Here is a 19,636-nt window from a genome sequence, read left to right on the forward strand (position 1 = left end):
GAAGACAGGTACCAGGCAGCAGCCCGGGGCACGGTGGTGAGTAACTTTGGGAAGTTTCCTTGCAGTTTTTGCAGTTCACTGATTTGGGATAATAAATGCCTTTGAATCTTCAGGGATTATGAACAAAAGCAGGGATTTACTCCTGAAAGGGGGAAGTGAAAGGAGAGGCATCTTTCAATTGCTTTTCCCTCCTGACTGATGAAGTACATTGCTTTCTGTCTGTGTAATAAAGTTTTCTCAGGGGTGGGCAAACGTTCCTTATATCATCTCAGCCATTTGTGATGACAGGAGACCAGATTGAAAAGAATAGTCATAATTTATACAACACTTTACCTCTTAAGGCATTTTAAAAACATCTACTAGCTAATCCTCGCAATAACCCCGAGAGGCAGGCAAAACAGGCATGCAGTGACAGGAAGAAGAATTGCAATCTGAGCATTCAAGTCAAAGCAATTAGGAACTTTGTATCCAGCTGATAACAGATAATTGACCACTCTAATAACTATTAAGCAGCTTAGTTGAGTTAGCGTGTATTTAAGGGTTTATAGAAATAAGAAAGCAAAGCAACAAACCCTGGAAAACACATTGATCTAACATTGACCGAGATCTGCTCGGAAAAGAAACCGACCTGATCGCATCTAGATTCACAGGAATCCAGTCCTTTGCGATAACTCTGAATGAGGCTTTAGCTCTCCTCCGTGCCTGTGTGTTGCCAGACAACCAATGAGGCTGCAAAGCATATCTCATTCACAGGCTGCAGATTTCAGGAAGAAGCACAGAGGTGACTTTTACTTACTAAACAGGCACTCGTTAATTTTGTGTTTTATCCTGGAACACTTTTTCTCTTCAATAACTTCTGCTATGTTTTCTCCTCCTTCTTATGTCTTTTGCTTGACAGATAACCCTGCTCTGATGCCGGTTTGGATGTCCCAGTGAGAACTCTTAGACATGCCTATTCTCTCCAAAGGCAGTGACCAAGACTATAGTAACATTAGCTACACTTCTTGTAATTCCTTGAGCCACTTCTTTCCTGTCTCCGTTGAAACCCCTCCTGTCAAAGGGGTCCATTACCAAAGAGCTAGGAGGATTTACCACCCTGAACATGTCTCCGCAGTTGATCTGAAGACAGAGATTATGATAAACGTTGGAGGCATCAAATACCTGCTACCTTGGAGCACTTTAGATGAATTTCCCCTAACCAGACTGAGCAAACTTAAGTTTTGTAGCAGCTACGAAGAAATAATTCAGCTGTGTGATGATTACGATGAAGACACTCACGAGTTCTTCTTTGACAGGAACCCCAATGCTTTCGGGATGATCGTCAGCTTTCTAGCAGCAGGGAAGCTGATGCTTTTAAGAGACATGTGTGCCTTGTCTTTCCAGGAGGAGCTGAGATACTGGGGGATTGAGGAATCCAACCTGGAGAACTGCTGCTTTCGAAAACTATTTCAAAAACTGCAGGAGTTGGCAGAGGTACGCAAAGAAGAGGAACTTCGGAAGAGCAAAGAAGCTGCATGTGTCTTGGATGAGAAAACCAAATTTGGACAGTTTATGAACAGACTCAGAGATATGGTAGAAAATCCCCAGTCAGGACTCCCAGGGAAAGTCTTTGCTTGTCTCTCCATTCTCTTTGTGGCCACCACAGCTGTAAGCCTTTGTGTTAGCACAATGCCAGACTTAAGAGCTGAAGAAGACAGGGTAAGTAAGTCCTTTTTAACTGGTCTAACTACAGAATTAAAAGAAATTGTCTGCCTTGCTAGGCATACATCATTAAAAAAGATAAGCTACAGAAAATCGATAACGATGAGGTTCAAAACTGTTGCTGTAATGACATGGTCTATAACGGAAAATGCAACAATGGTTTAAATGAGTTCTATCATCTTTAAAATGATATCCAATTAAGAATAATGTGAACAAAGTATGTCACTAACTTTTGGAGAGACTACTTATTGCAGCTCCCTGGTACAGCACCAATTTTCCTTCTTAAGAAGTTGTTGCAGGGGTAGCTTATATTAACTTCTTAGCACTGAGACTCTCAGACTGACATTGTGGAGTTTTCAACATACTTTACTTTCTAGTTACAAGCAATCTCTCTTTGGGCACATCAGCTAGAGAAATATTTTCCTCTGACAACTTTCAAAATAGCTGGGTATCTTCCCTTACGACAATGCAGTCAAATCTTTAAAGAAGAATAAATATTCATTGAGTTTTATAATGTCATAATGTTACATTTTAATAGTTGCATAAAGATTAAAGGATGAGAGACAGGTTAAGCATTTTTGCAGATACTGGTACTTAAAAGCTGTGCCTCCAAAAATCATATTTCTATGCTAATAGAATTCTGTATTTGCTCACATATATACGTACATATTTTAAGAGTAATGACAAATACTATGTGAACTGCTAACTGCATTTCAAACATTTTCAAGTAACTCATCCACACTAATTCAGGGCAAACCAATCATGCCTGTATCATACATGAAGAATTCTCTATAACATTGCTGTGAAACTTTCAGCATCTTAAGTATTTGTTATTTTAATAATAAAACAGAGGAAGTAACAATCCAAAGTTATTTCAGATGCAGTAATGTTCAAATTCATCAAATAACCTTGACTAATCTCTTTAATGAATCCTGAACTTCATTTGAAAACTGCCCTTCCAAAAGTGCTAAGAAAATCCAGGTCAAACAAACTCTCTGTCCCAACCACTGCTGTAAGATAAGATACTCCTCAGAGTACCATATATCAATGAAAAAGTCATTTTTATATTTATAGCACAGCACGGCATGCACAATACAAAAACTTGCATATGTTTTATTGTTCCAGCAGTAAATCAAAGCAGCACAGTCGTGGTGAAGATAAGTTATAATATTTGGTGTCTTCGAATGAAACTAAGGCCTGCATAGAAGGCTGAAATTAAAGATCATTCCCTGTCCCATTTAAACCCTTCAATATTAACTTACATTTGCATGGGAAGACTATTACCTTTCAGTAATAAGTCTAGTGCTGTTGCAGCCTTCCACAGCTATTACTTTTGGCAGGAAAAACTGTAACGCTGTTCCAGAGCTTCTTCCAAGGAAGTGTTTTAAATATAGAACATCCTTCTTACAGATAGATGTAAAAACGTTACAAACTCTGCTCTACCAAGTGCTTCCTACTAACTTTGTTAATGGAAGTAGCCCGATGCATTTTATCTTCATTTCCCAGCCACTGCACAAGAAGCTTTTATAAATACTTTTCATGTAAGAGAACAAGCACATAATGTTGCAGTGCTCAGCTAGATGTAATATGTTGTGTGTTTTAAAAATAGCTGTATGTTAGAAAGGGAAGCATGCTGAGGGTTATATCTGGTAGCTACAGTTTAGCTGCTGTTCCTGGACTTCCTACAACACACAGATGACATTAACACTTCTAGTTTTGCATATAGATCTTACTACTTTAAAAAGCAAGCTCAAAAGATGGAATGTTTAAAGTGCGAAGGAGAGGATGAAGGATGAACTTGAGAAAAGAACATTTATCCAAATACTTGGAAGCATTACCTCATTTACACTTGAAGCACCAGCCTAATGCACTTTGTCATTGTGCCCCAAAAGCATAGGACAAAGTAGTAAAAGTCCTAGTATTTGAATAATTTCAAGTTATGCCAGAGAAAACATAGGGGAATATACAAGACAAAATACCCATGCTTTGTGGAGAAGCAGGAAATATGAACTGCCAAATAGTAGTTTTCTCATCCCTATGGATGGAAAAATTACTAAATTTCCATCCTTAAATTCTTAGTAACACCTAAAATTTTCTTATTGGTGTCACAAAAGAGCATTTTAGCTAGAACGGGCAAAAAATTCAGGGAACTTAATTGACTAAACCCACTACTGCTTGTTTGTGGCTGAGTCATACCCAGGCAAACTGCAACTCTACTCAGAATTGGTCACTGGACAGCTCTGAAAGTGATTCTAAGAGAGGGCTACATTTGCCAGCAATCTGGGACAGGCATGCAGAATCTGAAATTCTGGCTTTTGGGGCTGAACATAAAGATCTCACAGTATCTGTCTGCCCAGCAACAGAAAACAGCCAAATTCCTTCAGCAAAGTTTCTGAACAACCTGTAATTCCACACCTGAATTTAGACATGTGTGAAAGATGCTCTTATCCTGAGGTTTAGCCATTTTTGAGTTAAACCTTGGCAAAACCTCTATGGTAAATGTGCTTACAAGTACTGCAAGGGTCTGTTTTCCAACGTCACTAACACTGAAAATTGAATTTATCCATTCTGAAATACAAATAAAAAAAGGCTTTACCTCTGCTGCAAATGCACCACTCTAGGGTCCTTTTTCTCATCATCACAGCCACATTAAGAGTGAGAACTGTCTGGAGGGCAGCTCAAGGAGGAGGATCAGAGACAGAAAAATAAAGGAAAAATAATACAAGGTGACTTCCACTTCACTCAGAGGCTCGGCTGATCCCACCCTGCAGGCACACGAAATCCCTTTTAGCAGTTGCTAAACCAGGTCTGCTTAGAAGGGAGAATAGCTGCCTGGGCAGGCGGAAGAGCAAACAGGAGTCACCATCCGAGGGAAAGGGAAAACTCCAGTCTCCGGGAGACGGAGAGGTGGCAACAAGCCAAGGCAAGAGCATCCACATCAGGGAAGCCCAGTCACCCTAGCAACCAGAGGGGAGGGAAGGAGCCACCTCCATGGGCAGCAGACAAGGGAGGGGAGGGATAGCTTAAAGACAGGAATACAGCTGAAAGTAAAATAAAGACCGAGTTATTATAATTGGTACCATGCACATGCTCTAGAATATGTCAAATGACATTTAGGAACCTCCTCATTAGAGATATGAAAGAAAAACACAGACAGATGGGCAAACAGCCCTGTAATTATATGTGACATCAGCACCTGCTACGAATCCTAACCCAGAGTGAACAGACCTGGGGCAAAGGTGGCCAAAAGTTCAGGAAAATTTTAGAGTGGTAAATATGCATCTCTGGTGATTGCAAGTTTAAGTCTGACCATGTAACAGATATACAGAAGGATTTATCATACATGATGCTAAGGAAAGAGGGCTCATTCATTAGATTATGTTATTTGGGCACAAAACAACTGAAATGTCACCTCCTCCAATGGCAATTCGTCCTTATCCAGGATATTTGCATCTGTTCTTTATGGAGACCAAACTGTCTTCAGTAAGGAAGTAAATATAGCATCACAAAGATACAGCAATCAAGGCATGTGTGTATGTAGATACAGAAAGGCATATTTGGAGGTGAGAAACTTTATTATTGATCTGAATGGGTAGCCTGAGAGAACTACAAATCTGAATCAGAAGCCATGCATATAGGATAAGAAAGCTGAAGTAACAAAACCTACAGACATTTTCCTCAAAGGAATTAAGATCATAGCACCAGAGACATGGCAAAAGCCCCATCAAAGCCCCCTGAAAGTCCCAGTCCCACATACGAATTATAATCAGGACCCAAGAGGTGTAACTGAAATAGCCACTGCTCAGCATACTTAACACAGTGGAAAAAACATCATTAAACCCCAGAACTATGGAATAAAGCCACTGCAGAAGATCTCGGACAGGAAGACTGGTTTGAAGGGCTCCCGGGATTTTCCTTAGGAAGGGGTATTTCTTTTAGTTAAGTCCCTAAAATTGGCATCCTCTGGAGAAACGACTCAGCAGAAAGGATACAGCAAGGTCCTTTTTCATTCAGGGAAGCAAATTAAGGCCAGGGGATGAAAGGAGAAAAGAAACCCCAGAGAGTTCCATTCCTTGCCCCTCAGCACCGGTAACCACCAAATCTCCCAGCGTAGATGTCTCCCAACAGATAACACTGTTTAGGTGTGGGTTAGGAGAAGAAAACGTCTATTCTCTGTTCTCCATCTCTGTTTTGGTGATCATTGACTGGACAGATCATGTTACTACTCATTTTTGTATTTGCTCTTAACTGACCTTGAGAAGCTTGTAACTGCTTTATGTACTGTATGTAACCTAAAGAACATAACTGACATAAGCAGCAACCGGTATTGCCAGATCTAATGATCATATCTTGAAACCTAGACCATTCATCTTGTTAAAGTTCCCATTCCTGGGGTCTTCTGATTATATGAAAATCTAATTCCTTTTAAAAGGGCAAGGCTTTAGACTCCACTTGCACTAAGAATCCACAAAACATGATCACAGCAGAAAGAACCCAACACCTAATATATATAGAAGCATTTCAATTTTTCCATTTTACACCATTATTCTGAAGGCACTGGCTTATGTTTTTCACTGTTTGGTACTGAACCAGAAGATTCAGCTTGCACACTAGAGGAAACTGCTGAAAAACTCATCTTCTTTAAAAGTGGAGTAATTTTACCTTATAAGGAAAAAACAATTTGTTGGTCTTATTGTGAAGAGAAAGAAAATCCAATGCTCATTAAAAAGTGTAAGACTATAAAGGCGTATGTGTACAGGCATATCTATAAATACACTGGTATATGCATATCACTTGGAACAAAAGAGATGGATATGTTTTGGTTTTACTGCATCTGCTCAGTACATTTTTCTGAGTTCCTATGAGGACATTTACTGCAGACACTTGACTCTCCTAAGTTATCTAGTCATCTAGTACCATTCTGATTTCTTCTAACCATGAAAGTATTGTAGCATTTTAAAGTAGGAAATTATGCTTCACCAAAGCACATAAAAACTTCCAGTAGCAGTAGACACAGGAGAGTCCAGGTAACTTACTTGTTCTGTGGATTGAACTAGCTAAACTAATAACAATTGAAGGAAGATATGACATAAGAAGTCATGAAACAAGAGAAATCACAATATTCAGGCCTGGGACTTTGACATATACAGAAATCGTTGCCTTATGGGATCTGCCTTTTGAGGTTTGCATATCTGCTCAGTAACATCAAAAGCTTCCACCTTGAAATTGCACCATTAAGACTCTGATTTCATAGTTCCACATTGTGACTGTTTTTCAAGCATCTGCCAACAGAGTTACATATTTAAGCATTAAATCTAACATGTATGACATTGATGAAGTTCATATTACTTAAGTCTTTAATATGACTTAAGTAATGACCCCCAAATGGGGGGGGGGGGGGGGGGGCACTGCTGAACATCTGCATCTCAGTTTATCCTCACTGCCACAGAAAACAATTTTCTTGAGGAAGTCTTGACATTCCCATGAACACATGGATTCTGCACAGCTTTCAAGGCTGGCTCTGCCAGTGCATGGTCCAATGTCCAGAAAGCACAATTAGATGTTATTAGTGTGCCTTATGTTCATCCAGTTTTGGCTGTATCCCAAGAGCACTAAGTCTCCCGGCTTTGCACGCTAACCTGGGGGGACACCCAGCTGTTCCAGCTGCTCTGCAGCTGGAGGTCAATCCACAGTTATTCAGCGTGGCAGCACACGTTCCTTGCTGGGAGTCGGGCTTTTCTTACCCTTTTGCCGCTTTCAGGTTTGTGATGCTTATAATAGAAAAATGCTCTGTTCGCTTTCCTCACTTGACTCATCTCAAGGGGCTCAGCTCAGATGATTACTTAATAAATGCCTTCCTTAAGACGGGTGTTCCCTCTGAGGGAGGCACTTTATCTTTGGAAAACACTATTTGAAATCAATCCACCCTCCAAGTCCATAGCAATAATTCAACAAGTATTAAAAATGACTAACCACCCAAAATTGTGCTTTAGAAATTCCTCCTTGAATGCGATGGGAATCTTTGAGGACTCTTCAGCCTTCTGCTGCAGTCAAACTCACAATGCAGTATTCTAATTCTGAGCAAACCTAATTGCTAATTTCTTTGCAGCATCAGGGTTATGCACTACATATGCTTTGTGTATTCCCACAGCATCACCACCTCCTATTAGCATGAGCATTTTCCCTTATATCAGATTCAACCATATTTAGGACCCCACGGTACACCGTGTACTACACAGGTACAATAACAAGTAGTTTCTGCTCCAAAGAACTTACAAAGCAATGAGGAAAGAAGTCGAGAAGAAATAGTAGCAGAGCAAATGATCTGATCAGCAGCAAAACTTGAAACTGAAGGTCATCCTCCTAAGCCCCAGATAAATACCTTGTTATTTCAACTAAATTGTTCTTCAGTTACAAAATTAACCCTGTTCAATTTCTTACTAGAAAAACAAGAAGGGAATTCTTTCACATCCTTCTCCTATCACAGATACTGTCGGATCACCAATTGGTTTAAATCAAACTCAGATTCTTCAGATTGATTCTCACAGTGTTTACAGAATAGGGACCCAAGTTTAAAAGTCAATTGAAATACTTTATTTCAGTTACACTTCTGCCTCAGAGAAGAAAATTATGTGTTGGACACACAGATAATTATTTCCTTCTCTGTTCTTTGTAATGTCCACACTAATATAACCCCAGTCTTAGTTTAGTTTCCTCATTTGTACTAGTTATGGTAATAGCATTCATAAGTCTAGGCTTCCTTCCCATAAAGCAAAGTGAGTGGGAGATCGTTCTGTGATCAGAATACGCAGCACTCCTTTAACAAGCTCATCGCTCTGTAAATCAGGTTACAGTCTCTTTCTCAGCAGGCTGTAAACCTTTTGATTTTATTGCACCAGTCTGTAACCATAAATCCAAGTACTGAAGCGATCCACAACACAGGGGTTTCAAGTTCTCCCTAAACACCACTTCATTCAGCAGAGCATGGTTTAATTTTTCAAACAGCAGCAGCAATGCGGTCGCAGTGATTCAGCACTACCTGCAGCACTGCAGCCGGACCCCGTGGCCCCAGGTACACAGACTGGCACAACACTTCCTCACCGAGTCATCGTTTTACAGCCAAAAGGGATTTCTCCCCTGCATCTGTTCATTTCCTGCTAAGAACAGCCCAGAGTTAATAAGGAGTATGTTGCTGCCTCTGCTCCTGCCTACCCACACTTGGAGCCTCACCTTGTAGACCCACCACCTTGGATTTGTGGGCAGACAAAAGGAAGAACCAAAGATAGTTTTTTCACTGTTACGTTAGCCCATGTTTTTTTCCACAGAGGGAACTGCCTAGGGAGTTGCTATAAACCAGGATGCACTGTACACGTATAACCTTGAGAAGCGCAAAAGGCTAGAAAACAGTACCTTGCCCAGGAAATGCCAACCTCGGGCTTAGAGAGGAAAGTTCCTGCCAGTTTTGCTCCTAAATCCTCCACATAGAGGGCTGAATGCTTCATCTCTGAGTGGGCAAAAAGGCCAGACTGCAAGAAGAGCAGTCTTGCTGAGATAAGCCTCTCTACTTAGCATTGGGTAGCACAAGCAGGCAGAAGGCAGGTCGATCCCCATAACACAAGCTTGTCCCATCTGCTACCACTTCAGAGGACACTGGCCTCTGTCCATAAACCAGTGTGTGGATCAGAGGAAGCAGGAACTGGCTATACTTGAATGCGCCAAACAAAATCTGGAAGTGCCAGGGTAGGTTCAGCAGATGTGAATTGTGACCTTGCATCAGCCAAAGAGACAGGCACACTTCTGGTGAGAGCGATGATGTTCTTGGCAGCCTACCTTTCGAATGCAGAGTGCTGAGCAGATCCAGGTCCTATGTTTAAGGAAAGTCTTCTCTAAGACTCCAAAAGGAGTCTGAATCAAGAAGAGTCAAGCATATTGCTTTATTAATTCCTTCCCTGCTTTGAGACTTTTTAGTATGGGTGACTGAACACCAACACAGCCTTTACACGGAAGCAACCACTGCTGCATCTAGGCTGGATATAGCTGGGAAGAGGTTTCAGATCCTTTCTGTTTATCACGTACTCGTTTAATGATGAAGAGCCAGCTGGTTTCCACAAATGTACCCTGGGAATAACAGTGTTTGCATACCATGGTTCAATCGTTACTTCTAACTGGGTTCAAGGACTTTTATCAAATTGGCTTCATAAATAATATTGGTTGCCTCTCCCCTAAATATGCTGTATAAGCAAAATATACTCATATTGCTGATGTACAGGTTGCTTTCCACTCTGAAGCTTTGGAAATATTAATCATTAAGGGTGACATGATTCTGAAAGGATCCATATACTGATCTAGCAGAACGCATTAGCAAAGTGTTCTACAAGCACTGGTGCAACTTGCGCTATTTAACTAGGAAATAGATTACTTGCCACAACACTTGAAATAACTAACATTATTATGAACAGTGTTAACTGGCAAGCATAGAAAGGAGACCACGAGAAATTGCCCTATACCTCAGACCCACCCTATCAAAAGATTGCCCTTTACAAGGGCACATGGTGAAAGGACAAGGAGGAATGGCTTTAAACTAGAAGAGGGTAGAGGAAGAGGGTAGAGGTTTAGATTTGGGAAAAATTCTTCCCTGTGAGGGTGCTGAGGCGCTGGCACAGGGTGCCCAGAGAAGCTGTGGCTGCCCCATCCCTGGCAGTGTTCAAGGCCAGGTTGGACACAGGGGCTTGGAGCAAGCTGCTCCAGTGGAAGGGGTCCCTGCCTGTGGCAGGGGTCCCTGCCCATGTCAGGGGATGGAACTGGATGAGCTTTAAGGTCCCTTCCAACCCAAACCAGTCTGGGATTCTATGATTGTGTGAAATCTTAAATTACACACCACGGAAAAAAGGTTCAGATTGCTGCCAGTGAACTTCCACCTGGAGTCAGCCACAACAAAGCAGAAAGTTGGTACCCATGCAATTCCTGTCCCAGTACAGGGGCAGAATATAGGCACTTTCACTATAATGGGAGTAGCAGGATATTTTTCCCCATTTTTATCAGATTAACAGAAACTTTGCATGCTTCCTTCTGATATTTCCAGTTTGATAATGGTGAGAGGACCAGAGATAAAACAGGACACCTTTTCTATCGGTGTGCAACACAGCTGTCAGCTGCTAACAGGCCAAGCAGACTCAGGTTCAAATGCTTAGAATCCTCAAAGTGTTTTATAAGAGAAGCACACTGAAGAGTGTGATTTATAAGATACAGATTAACACTGGCTTGTGTTTACTTCAGCATTTACAGAAAAACATCTTACAATGGACTAAATACCCACTGCAAAAGGTATTGGGCTAAATCTTTGCAGTAGGAAATTGGCAAATCAAGTAATCATTCAGAACAAATTTTACAGAGCATATTTTAATTATAAAGTGTCTTAGAGTGCAACCAAGTGGGACACAAATGGCCAGCACAGAGCAGACCCTGAAGGCACAAGAGTACTTCATGGGTGTTCTCATCCAGCTATCTATAGAATAATACCTTTTTCCTTGTCTAGAAAATGTAACAAAGTGAGTTGCGTCTCAAAACCAAGGTGGATAGACAAGATACATATTCCAGGGGGGAAATTCTGATTCATTCTCCCTAGGCATTGCTACAATTACTGACGCATATAAAGATATTATTTTCACTAGATGAGATTTATACCTCTTGTAAGATAGGTTAGTGCAGCATAACTCTGAGATCTGATTTTTCTATTATCCTAGATGTCATTACACCTTAAGTAATGTTTCCTGGTAAACTAAGAAAGCACTTGGACAAGAAATTCGTCTTATTTACCTTGTGAGTGGCACAAATCTCGGGCTCATTTAGCTTGAATTCAAGAGTTAGCGAGTAAATTTTCTGTAAACTCACCTCTGTGACTGAAGGCATTGGGCTAAGCAGACTCAGTACTGCTGCTCTTACATTTTACTGTGAGCCTGTTTTTTCATATCTAAAGAGAAGTTAATAGAAGTATCGCAAAATGAGCAATTTCACTGTAACATTATAAACATTCCAGCGCATAAGAGGACACACAAAATAAGCCATTGACTTATACAGAGGAAGGCAATAATGAAAAGGAAGCATGAATTGCTGATTATCTCTGATGGTACAGAAGTTTCAAACAGCCTCTTTGCTTCTTTGAGACTGTTTATAAATTTAAGAAATCACTCAATATTTCAGGCATCAGGCTCAGTAAGTATCTTTTTGCATACAAAATGTCTCCTTTGTTGCTGGGCCAAATGCTCTTTTCATACACATGGTCAATACCAGGCATGTGTTTTATTACATTTACATCACACTTCATAGAATTTCACCTGGAGAAAAATTCTATAAATCCTGATAAATTCTTGCATTGTTCAAAAGTAAATCTGCATGATAAATAGAGTATAAAGACTTAGATACTCACTCACAGCGGCTTTTGTGATATCTGTTCTCCCATCAGAGTCAATGATTACTGATTTGTCTGAGTAATCAGTTTGAGTACTGATTAATGCTATGGTGGAGTAAAACATGTCAAGGTATTATGTTGAAAAGCCCATCTGAAATATGTTGTGGTCAGTGATAAATAAAACCTCATCTTTCGCTCGTGTTCACAGTCAACACCATATGGCTTGGAGCTTTCCTTCCACTCCACCAGGATATTCTGGGTGCAAAAATGCGGACAGAAGGAAAAATTTGGTCAGTGTCAAATTTGTCTCAAAGATCTGAAAATAGAAGCTGAGAATTCTGCTCTAGCTAATGGTGAGGTTATGTGAGGGAGTTGTTTGCTGTGGTTGCTGTTGGCAGGCACTGATTGCTAGGATTTCTGAAATGTGCTTGTTTTGTTCAAAAAGAGGAAATATATAGAAGTTGTGGCACAGAAATAGGTTTATTGGCCATTTATGCAAAAAAAAAAAAAACCCAACAAACACAACCTTTCGTGGATCACAGCATTTGGGCTATAATCTGAGAAGTTGCTGAAAGTAACTAACATCTAATGGGAATTGCAACAATGGCAAATTTGAAATCTACCACTGGCATACAAGCAGCCATATTTAGGTAAGAACATGGTATTTTAAAGTCAGAATGTTATTCTGCCTGTTCTATGGACAACAGTTGTAAGGGGCACATAAAGCACTCTGAGATCTAAAAATCATCAGAAATACTGACAGAAACAGAAATTGGCTTTGGTAGTTAACATTTCTTCTTTTTCCCCTCTTATTCCAATATGTGTTGCTTTTGAACAGGATATTCAAAAGAATCAAGAATCTTCAAAGCGACTGAGATTAGAGAGGGGTATTATAGATAAACCACACCAGATTTATTCTATAATATATACAAATATTGCTAATATATAAAACATTCACATACAAGCTCACTGGATGAAATCTATCTCCCACTGTGAAATCAATAAGCATGTTCTCAATACCACAGAGTGAGGTTCTTACACTCTTTATCTAGACACTGATGACAGAGAAATAAGGACAGGCAGAGAAAGAGGCTTGGAAGTCTCTGGCAGATGTTGTATATGGACTGAATAAGTCATGGTACATCTACACTACGTAATGGTGCGAATAGGCTTTCTGCAAGTGTAGCTCAGCTGCATTATTTCTAGGGCTCAAGGCAGTCACCTCCATACAAAACTACCATGCTGCATGGATAAATCAATTCCCTCTGAGAGAAACAGGGCAAAACAGACAATGTGCTAACAGGGGAGAGCTCACTGTCCTTTACATCCACAACTATGCACCAAGGAAAACTAAAATGCACAGTAACACTCCTGAAAAGTTTGATGTGAAGGACACTCTTCTGAAAAATGAGATATGCATTTAGGAAGCTGACTGCATGAAATTGCTTTCTTGAAGTGTATGTAACTTTCCATTGGGAATCCTGAGGCAGCTGAGGATGGCAAGAATTGAATAAACAATCTCCCAAGCAGTCCTTACAATGCTATACCTTGAAATTTCGTGCTCATTTCAAAAGACACCCGAAATGTTAATGGTTAAAACTTACAGCAGACAACAGTTTGTTTCTTGCATTTTCCAAGGAAGGAATAGCAAAACTTAACATCATGATTTGAAAGCGATGTCACCTGAAAATATATAAAGGTAAATAAACAACAGATGTACCGGACATTCAATCCATTTACAAAATAAAAGCAACCTTGATAGCAACAATGACTAATTCCCAGATCACATCACCAGAGTGACCCCAGGCAGGTCTGTGCAGAGCCCAGTCTGCACTGTATAACTAACTTACAAATCAAAGAAAGTGAACACCGCATAACACAACTGCTGATTGCAAGCAATCTTATCAAGCCAAGTCAGCAGACTGCAAACATCAATGCAGTCTAGGCATGACCGTGGCAATGACTTCAAATGGAGCTACAACCTGATCCTCTAGCAGGGCCAAGTCTCCACTACCTTTGGCAATGCTTACTAAGAGATAACTTATGATCTTGATGGTCTACTGTGTAGAAAATGGAAAAATCCCCAAATGGCATTACAGAGCTAAATCATTCTGAGAGCTAGGCAAGGAAAATACATATGTCAGGAATATGTTACCATTTTACCTGGGGGGCTTCAAATAGCCAATGACATAAACACTGCCTGAACAAAAAGACTTGTTACACCTGAGAGTAGCAGTAATTCTGTCACAACAGACACTCTGCAATGCAGAGGATAACAGCATTGGTAACAAGTTTAATTAGTAGTAGGGATATGTGTTTCCTGTGGTGTTTTTAATCAATATTTCCTGTGAGAATGGATAACACTATATGAGGAACTGCTCCTCTAAATTGCTTAATTCCAGAGACAGGCAGTCAGGAAAAACACATACAGAGGCTCTGACTTTATTCTACAGAGGGTACAAAAAGCCTTTCACAAACCAAGGGTCTGCAGTGATTCCTGAATAAGACATGGCCACTGCGCCATCTCAAAAGGAAGTCCTTTATCTGCACGGATCGTCCTTCAACACAGAATCATAGAATAGTTAGGGTTGGAAAGGACCTCAAGATCATCTAGTTCCAACCCCCCTGCCATGGGCAGGGACACCTCACACTGGACCATGTCACCCAAGGCTCTGTCCAACCTGGCCTTGAACAGTGCCATGGATGGAGCATTCACAACTTCTTTGGGCAACCCATTCCAGTGCCTCACCACCCTTAAAGAACTTCTTCCTTATATCCAACCTAAACTTCCTCTGTTTAAGTTTGAACCCGTTACCCCTTGTCCTATCACTACAGTCCCTGATGAAGAGTCCCTCCCCAGCATCCCTATAGGCCCCCTTCAGGTACTGGAAGGCTGCTCTGAGGTCCCCACGCAGCCTTCTCTTCTCCAGGCTGAACAGCCCCAACTTCCTCAGCCTGTCTCCATACAGCAGGTGCTCCAGCCCCTGATCATCCTCGTGGCCTACTCTACACTTGCTCCAACGGCTCCATGTCCTTTTTGTGTGAATCACTAATTCTGCTTGCTCTTCGGCAGCTGTGAACACCTCAGAGATGCAAGTCACTGTTCAGCAAGAATATGAGAAGACTCTTTAACCCTGCTGAGCCCTCATGTACCTCAGCTGTAGCTGGAAAGAGCTATTTGCCAAATATTATTTTTCAAAAATCTAAAATGAAATTACCACCTCCTACATTAGTTTTTTTTCTGGAACATGCTGTGACAACCCGTATTCTGGGTCCGGCCTGGAATTTCAAAGGGTTGCAATACTGGTCAAGCCCTTCCCCTGGTTCCCAATTATAGCTGAGATTTCTCATCTTGACCAAAACCTCAGAGCCCATACACTGCATATGCCAGTGTTTTGGTAATGTGCACACGAAAGTGCTTCAAAGTCAGCTGAAGTCCATGAAAGACTCTAGTTCACTTAAATTGTACTCCAAATATTTGCACTGATGCAGGAACTTCATGTAAACAGCTGCATATCACTGAAAATATCTTACAAGTACCTGTTCAGTAGAATCCTTCAATAAACTTATTCACAATGCTCAAAAGAAAAAGAAAAAACCCAAACAGCATCAGTCCAATCACAAGACCAGGTTTCTAAAGAATATATTAAGTAAGTCTCTGAACCGGTATAGGAATGTATTTATCAACAGGATAGACAGGGTGTGTAAGAACACAGTGACATCAGCATCTTAAACAATGCGTTTCTTTAAGGGGGAGGTGTCCAGCTGCCAAGCAGTATATTCTGCTCTCATTGCTATTTCTTACCTCTTATAACATGAAAAATGGTGGCAGGACCTGGTTTGCTCTTTGCCAGTTGGAATACAGTAAGCAGAAACCTCAGCCCCTGTAATCGATTTGTGCATCTGTTAACTTGCTCTTTGGACGGATGCGATCTAGTGGCTGCCCATCACTAAAGGACAAAGTTTGCCCAAGTTCATTTGCATTTGCCTCTTCATTTCTCTGGAATAGGCCAAAAGAAGTTTTCTTTTTTTAAGTGTAGCTCAGGAAAACAATGAACGCAAGTTCAAAGTAGTTCAATTAAAGCAATTCCTTCAGTAATAGAACCAAGGAAATGCTTCCTGTAGCATGGGGCCTCAAAACTGGAAGAGGAGACTTCAACGCAAGTTTCAGCCACTGGGTGGATATTTATTTTCCTTTAGAATAAAACATTTTCAGGCACATAAAGAAACAAAATTTATATATGGCACTATTGAGCCAAAGATCCAAATGACTCAGTAAGTATCTCTGAACAACGTTTAACTGCACCAGTGCACACAGCATTTGTGAAAACACCATGCATCAAACAGCACCAGAAGTCTACAGAGACATTCAAACATTAATCTTTCAAAGAAAAGCTGATTTTTGTACAGGCTTATAAACCAGTCAAGTTTAAATTGATTTCCCTTAGAGAGTAGAAAGTGAGACTTATTTGGAACTTACAAGCTGCATGCCAAGACTTTATACAGAGATAAGTTTCATTCGTTTAGATTGGAAGAAGCAACGTAATAAGAATAGAAGCTCAACACATCCCAGCAGTGTGTGCTGACAGTCCAGAAAGCCAACTGTGTCCTGGGCAGCATCAAATGGAGCATGAGCAGAAGGTTGAGGGATGGGATTCTCCCCCTTTACTGTACTCAGGGAATACAAGCCCTGCAATCCTAAATCCAGCTCTGGGGCAACAACATAAGAAGGACATGGAGCTGTTGGAGTCCAGAGGAGGCCACAGATGCTGCGAGGGCTGGAGCAGCTCTGCTCTGGAGCCAGACTGAGAGAGCTGGGCTGGTTCAGCCTGGAGAATAGAAGGCTCCAGGGAGACGTTAGAGCAGCTCCAGTGCCTAAAGGGGCCAATAAGAAACCTGGAGAGGGGCTTTTGACAAGGGTCTGTAGGGACAGGACAAGGGGAGTGGCTTTAACCTGCCAGATGTTAGAAGGAAATTCTTTGCCACCCCTGGCAGTGTTCAAGGCCAGGTTGGACAGGGCTTAGAGCAACCTGGTCTAGAGGAAGGTGTCCCTGCCAGTGGCACAGGGTTGGAATTGGATGAGCTTTAGGTCCCTTCCAACCCTATGATTCTATGTAAAATAAAAAAGTAGATGCATCCGTGCATTTGGATATTTCGTGTGTTCATTATTGTCTACACACCACTGAAAGATGACTGTCATACAACTACCTGCTAGGGATTTGCCTGTTTCTGGTACCAGTGACTCAAACAAGTGCATATTGCTTCTTCCTTAGTATTTTTGGATGCTGGTTCACAGACTGTTCTTTTATTTAATTCTCTTTTTGTTTTTGTGTCAGGGTGAGTGTTCCCAGAAGTGCTATTACATCTTCGTCATAGAGACCATCTGTGTGGCTTGGTTTTCCCTCGAGTTCTGCCTCCGATTCATTCAGGCAAGGAGCAAATGTCAGTTCTTCAAAGGACCCCTAAATATAATTGACTTCTTGGCTATTTCACCATATTACATTTCCCTCATCTTCTCAGAGGATGACTCAAATGAGGAGGACAATAGGCCAAGCAGCAACACATATTTGGAGAAGGTTAGTTTGGTGCTAAGGGTTTTACGAGCCCTGAGGATCTTATACGTAATGCACCTTGCCCGACACTCCTTGGGCTTGCAGACTTTGGGCCTCACAGTTCGGAGGTGCACACGGGAATTCGGCTTGCTTTTACTCTTCTTATGTGTTGCTGTCACTCTGTTTTCTCCTTTGGTCTATCTCGCCGAGAATGAATCAGGGAAGGTGCTCGAATTTACGAGCATACCTGCTTCTTACTGGTGGGCCATCATTTCAATGACCACTGTGGGGTATGGGGATATGGTACCACGAAGTGTCCCAGGCCAGATGGTGGCTCTCAGCAGCATCCTCAGTGGAATTCTCATCATGTCTTTTCCTGCGACATCAATATTCCACACTTTCTCCCATTCCTACTCGGAGTTGAGAAAGGAACATGAACGAATGCAGTCTCGGCTAAACAGAGTAAAAAACGCCAATCACTCTGGTGAAAGTGACACCTTCAATGAGACAGATAGCTTAATCCTGGAGGATCCAGCATCACCAATTAAATACATTTACACAGGGAAATAAGCCTGGTTGTAAAGCATTCCCAAGAACAGATTTATACACATCTGTATGTCAATATAATACAATAGCAAAGCAACAACACCAGTTACAACACTGCTTTGTGCCAGCATAGGTATAAGAAGTACTCAACCCAACACATCTAGCTCCAACACATCATTATGGAGCTGGAGGTTTTGAGGATGTCAAAAGTCAGAGTCTATTCAATAATAAGTATTCATTCTTTATAACTAATAAGAATAAACTCTGCCAGTCATGCATCTTGGTGAATACGTAATATTGAATGAGTAACAAACAAAACAGCTTCTGTCGGCACAAATACACTTACTGTTTTATTTGCCTTTGAGCTTCTAATGTTCATGCAATTAACATCTTGAGCCAAGCACTAGAAAGCATTCTTTCAGGGCTATGCACCAGTGTTGTTTGTACAATGCTCATCCACCAGGCATACAGAAGAAGCCTCAATACAAAAATGAATTCTGTATCTAAAGCCACTAATAAGCTTAAAGTAAAAGCACTGTATGTGGAAGCTTTCAAAGTTTGCCTGTAGCCAGATGATCAACCTACTAGTAACAAATTGCACTGCTATTGTATGAAATACATAGTGTCTGCAAGAAAATTTGCTTGAAGTGCAGTTGCGGTGTGCAAACTGTGAATGTTTCATACTAGAAAGCAAAAGTTTCCAAACTTTTTTTCACATACTTATTTAAAATAATAATAAGGAATAAAAATAACAAGGAATAAAAAAAAAAAAAGCTTATTGACCATACTGAAAAGAGTTGGTGTTATCTTTTTTACTGAACGATGAATGGCTTCTCTGGAAGAAAGAGAAAAGAACTACTGAGAATGAGGTGATAGCTCAGAAGCATTAAAAGGGTAAAGAATGAGGTGAATAGAGGCAGTGGGAGTATAAATGAGAAATAGTTGCATTTTACATTCTACAGAGCATACTGTTTAAAACCAAATTAAGGAAACAGGGAAGGGGATCATTTGTCCTGTAATTTGATCCTTCAGCTCACATACTGCCCTTGTACTCTGCTGTCTTTCCTTCCAACCTTCTCAGCTACTTTTCCCACTTCCCTTTACAATTGTGTTCAGATTCATTCAAGGATTTAGCCATCTCAGTCGGATATCCTATAATGAACAGAAAGTGGAAGTAAAATCTCAGATATGTAATAAAGCATATCCCAAAGAAAACTGGAGAGAGTCAGTGTGCAATGTGCCTTTACCATCTGCACTGCTCTTGCATGGTACAATGACATTTGGAGCACAGGGGATGCTTCCCAGTGTTGTGACCTGTCTCCCACGTGGATGTACAAACACAGTCACTTGCAGAGTTACGCAATTTCACGGAGGCATTTGGGAGTTTTGGGTTTTAGATACTATCCTCACTGCACTGCATAGCTTAAGA

At 40.9% G+C, this 19,636-nt stretch overlaps 1 protein-coding gene across 1 annotated transcript; it reads left to right on the forward strand.

Annotated features, from left to right (window-relative positions):
- Positions 1–948: 948 nt before the first annotated feature.
- Positions 949–18,231, forward strand: KCNG4 (potassium voltage-gated channel modifier subfamily G member 4). Its single transcript, XM_065662022.1, has 2 exons — positions 949–1,698; positions 17,446–18,231. Exons 1-2 carry the CDS (start codon positions 949–951, stop codon positions 18,229–18,231), a joined length of 1,536 nt encoding a protein of 511 aa, XP_065518094.1.
- The last annotated feature ends 1,405 nt before the right edge of the window (positions 18,232–19,636 follow it).

Source organism: Lathamus discolor, chromosome Z, assembly GCF_037157495.1.
Source record: "Lathamus discolor isolate bLatDis1 chromosome Z, bLatDis1.hap1, whole genome shotgun sequence".
In the NCBI taxonomy this organism is placed as follows: Eukaryota; Metazoa; Chordata; class Aves; order Psittaciformes; family Psittacidae; genus Lathamus; species Lathamus discolor.

Excerpts from the sequence above, each read along its gene's own strand:
- KCNG4 (XM_065662022.1), top strand. The coding sequence starts at position 949 with ATGCCTATTCTCTCCAAAGGCAGTGACCAAGACTATAGTAACATTAGC. Across the intron at positions 1,699-17,445 it reads TAAGAGCTGAAGAAGACAGG|GGTGAGTGTTCCCAGAAGTG; the intron begins GTAAGTAAGTCC and ends TTTTTGTGTCAG.